This window comes from Terrapene carolina, unplaced genomic scaffold, assembly GCF_002925995.2.
Source record: "Terrapene carolina triunguis isolate 2854851 unplaced genomic scaffold, T_m_triunguis-2.0 Scaffold647, whole genome shotgun sequence".
Classification (NCBI taxonomy): domain Eukaryota; kingdom Metazoa; phylum Chordata; order Testudines; family Emydidae; genus Terrapene; species Terrapene triunguis.
Genome location: NW_020664998.1, coordinates 469,741 through 473,704, shown reverse-complemented (window position 1 = coordinate 473,704; position 3,964 = coordinate 469,741). Strand labels below are relative to the sequence as shown.

The 3,964-nt window shown below is 64.7% G+C and overlaps 1 protein-coding gene across 1 annotated transcript; it reads right to left on the bottom strand.

The window, feature by feature from the left end:
- Positions 1-86: 86 nt before the first annotated feature.
- LOC112103297 (carcinoembryonic antigen-related cell adhesion molecule 16-like) lies at positions 87-1,483 on the bottom strand. Its single transcript, XM_024194989.3, has 4 exons — positions 1,379-1,483; positions 801-1,169; positions 524-634; positions 87-238 (listed from the first exon to the last, which is right to left on the bottom strand). The coding sequence occupies exons 1-4, from the start codon at positions 1,446-1,448 to the stop codon at positions 183-185; spliced, it is 606 nt and encodes a 201-aa protein (XP_024050757.2). The 5' UTR covers positions 1,449-1,483; the 3' UTR covers positions 87-182.
- Positions 1,484-3,964: the final 2,481 nt, after the last annotated feature.

The window sequence follows — 3,964 nt, the reverse complement described above, 5'->3', positions numbered from 1 at the left end:
CCTGGTGCTGGGGTAGCCAGGGGCTATGGGTCGGGAGTGAGGGGCACCAGCAGGGCTGGGAGGGGGGAGCCTGGCGCTGTGGGAGCCAGGGGCTGTGGGTCGGGAGTGAGGGGCACCGGCAAATCTCAGGCAGGCTGAGTTCCTGGCACTTGCAGCTGGCCCTGCCCGAGGGGCAGGTTCTTCTACTTTGGAACGATCCCTGTTCTCTCCCCGGGGGGTTCGATCAGGTTGCTGGTACCTGGGAAGATGTGAGAGAGGCTGGGTTTGGGGTCCTGATTCCCAGGTCCGCTCTAACCCACCAGACCCCCTCTGTTCCCAGTGCTGGGGATAGAACCCAGGAGTCCTGGTCCCCAGCCCACCCTACTTACACCCACTTGACCCCATTGCCCCGTCCAGAGCTGGGGAGAGAACCGAGGAGTCCTTGCCCCCAGTTCCCCCTGCTCTAACCACTAGACCTCACTCCCCTCCCAGAGCTAGACCCCAGGAGTCCTGGCTGCCCTCACGGGGAAGCTCCCGGCTGTACCTGAGCCGCGACGTCTCTTACACACGATAAAAGTCACCAGCAGGGCCACACACACCAGAACTGCCAACGGCACGCCCACGACGACAGCCAGGAACCAGGGGACTGGTCGGGCTGGGGAGAGAGAGGGAACCTGTAATAACCAGCCCCCACGCCCCACCCCAGAGGTTGCTGCATCTTGGTGCCAGGTGAGGGGTCCCTGCATAACCAGCCCCCACGCCCCACCCCAGAGGTGGCTGCATCTCAGCCTCTCTCATGCCAGCAGGCGGGTGGCACTGACCGGAGAAGGAGACGCTCATGGAGATGGCCTGGTTGTACCCGGGACCCTGTACAGTCAGGGTGTAGCTGCCGGCGTCGGTCCCTCTGAGCCCTGTGATGTGCAGGGAGCAGGTGGGCCCCACTGTCTCCCGCCCCGTGTGGGCCGGGCCGTAGAACTTCTGGGGTGTGGCGGACGGGGCGTAGCTGAGGATCCACTTTGCGGCGATGCCGGCTTCTGCCCCTCGGTACCAGCTGCAGACCAGGAGGGTCTGGTCGATGCCCAGCACGACCAGGGTCATGTCCCCGCCCACGTCAAGGGTCGCTGGCTCCCTCCTGATGGTGAGTCCATCCCGGGCTTGCGCCGGCTGGAGGCAGGAGCTCGGGATGGAGGCTGAGGGGATGGAAGAGGGTGTTATTAACTGGTGACCCTCACTCCTGACCTGCAGCCCCCCGTTAGCCCAGCCCTGGGCTCCCCCCCACTCCAGCTCTGCCAGTGCCCCTCACTCCCGACCCACAGCCCCCTGCTAGCCAAGCCCTGGGCTCCCCCCCACCCCAGCTCCGCCGGTGCCCCTCACTCCCGACCCGCTACCCACCCCGCACCTGCTAGGATTAGAACCATCCATGCGCTGTCTGGGCCGGGTCGGTTCCGGCTCGCGGGGAGAGTCCCCATGTCCTGTCACCCAGCGGCTCCGGGCGTCCAGTCGCAGCCTGCGCGGTGTGGGCTTTGGGGGGGTTTCCTCATGCCACGTCGGCCAGGGGGAGCAGGGCGGGCCTGTGGCTGCCCAGCGGGGGGGGGAGCCATTGCACAAGCCCCCCCCATGAGGTCTCCACTTCCCCTTCTGCTTCCTCTGCTGCGGCTGGGGGTGTTGAGTCCCGGGGGGGAGGGGCTGCCAGGCATGAACCTGTCTCCGCACCTCCCTGCACCCCCATGGGGTCATGGCCCCCTCCCCTCTGGGCGTCATGACCCCACTGTGCACCTTCCTGGGCCCCCTCCTTCCCTGCCCCCGGGGGCCAAGACCTCATCTTCTCCCCCCTGCCTCTTGGGGGTCACGGGCCCATCTCCCCCCTTCTCAGTGGGGCACAGTCCCGCTTCCCCCCGCTGGTGTCATCGCCTCGTTTCCCCTCCCCCCACCGGTCACAGTCCCCCCTCCTCTTGGGGTCACAACCCCATCTCTGCCTTCCTCAGAGGAGGGGATCCGGGCCCCATCTCTCCCCTTGCCCATGTTCTTTGGGGGAGAGGGGTCACCACCCCCACAGGTTATGACCCCACCTCCTTCCCTTGGGGTTCTGAATCCTTCGCTTCAATTGGGGGTGAACTGCCCCCCCTTTCCCGTTTCTCTCCCGAGAGCCATTGGGACGTTGGCTCTGACCCAGCCGGGGGGGGGGCTCTGCCCTGTGACGCCTGCAATGGAAGTGGTCTTCCAGCAATGACCCCTCCAGACAGCCACGTTCACCTTAGCAGCCCCATCCCTGCTGTCCCCCCACCAGCATTAACAGGGGGCCCAGCAGCCTGGCGGGGACAATGGGGCGAACGGGAACATGATGTAGAGCCGGACAAGCTGTCGTGGGAGCATCCCAAGGGGTTCAGGCCCCACGGAGGAACAGTGTGTGTGAGAAAGCCCCGGCTGTGCAAAAAGGAGAAATGTCAGGCGGCCGTTGGGTGGCAGACGCTGCCAGGCCCTGAACAGGAACCTGGCACGGGCTGGGATGGGGAGTTCAACTGTTCGGCGCCAGGCAACCGCAGGGGAAGGGGAAACGCAGCCACCGGGCCACGGGGAGGGGGACGGATGTTGCGAAAAGGGGAGAGAAAGCGGAGATCGGGCCAGCGGCAGGAGAAAGAGCCGTAGGAATTGGGGCTCGGTTCTGCGGAGTCTCGGGTGGACGTGGGTGGGGGAGAACCAGGAAAACACGCTGGGAAAGGCAGCAGAACAGGGAGTAATGGTCTCAAGTTGCAGTGGGGGAGGTTTAGGTTGGATATTAGGAAACACTATTTCACTAGGAGGGTGGTGAAGCACTGGAATGGGTTCCCTAGGGAGGTGGTGGAGTCTCCTTCCTTAGAGGTTTTTAAGGCCCGGCTTGACAAAGCCCTGGCTGGGATGATTTAGTTGGTGTTGGTCCTGCTTTGAGCAGGGGGTTGGACGTGATACCTCCTGAGGTCCCTTCCAACCCTGAGATTCTCTGAGTCTATGAACGTGAGCAAGGGGCCGGGGCCGCGGCGCTGCAGCCAACGGGCGAGTCTCTGGACCCGCTTTATTTAAACCTGACAAGGGGCCGAGGGAATTTTGCAGCTGGAGGGGAGGAGCCGTGTGCTGACCCAGGATTAGCCAGGAGAGGGAGGCGGCTCCAAGGGGGATGCCAGGCCGAGAGGACGAACCGACCCGCGGGAACCTCATCAGAGCCTCTGAACACGGCCCCGGGGGAGCCCTGGGGGGAGGGAGTGAAATAACGGGCCTGGTGTGGTGCCCTGAGAGCCAGCGGGGGTTTCCTTGGCACCCCAGCCCTTGTCTGGCCCCTTTCCCAGGCAACCACTAGGGGGTCTCCGAGCCGAACCGAGGGTCCCCCGCCAGCCAAACCGTGTCCCCCGCCAGCCAAACCATGTCCCCCGCCAGCCAAACCAAGGGTCCCGCACCAGCCGAACCGAGGGTCCCCTGCCAGCCGAAGCTGGTTCCACACTGGGTCACTGGCTTGGGGCAGCCGAGGTGTGAGCTGCGGGGGAACAGGGACTGTGGAGCGGAAGCAGCCGCCAGGCTCTGACACACAGGCTGGTTTGTCGTGGATTCATCGACTCCCCGGCCAGGCAGGACCATTGGGCCCATTGACCCCCGATAACCACGAGTGCCCCCAAATTCCGCTGCCACCGCTGCCCACCCCCACTTTCTTTATTGGCAATAATGTGGATAAATAAGCATCCGCTTTCAGGTTTGCAGAGATGCTGGGTTTACAGCAGGACTCCTGGGTTCTCTCCCCAGCTCTGGGAGGGGAGTGGGGACTAGTGGTTAGAGCAGGGGGGGCTGGGAGCCGTGCACAGTGATGGCTGTTGTGAACCACAGGAGAGGGAGATGGACCCAGGCTGGCCCCGATGCCCCAGGCTGGTGCTAGGGGGCGCTGTGCTGCAGGGAGTGGAGTGGGGGCTCTCTCCAGCAGTCAGGGCTGGCCCCAATGCCCCGGTGTGGCACTAGGGGGCGC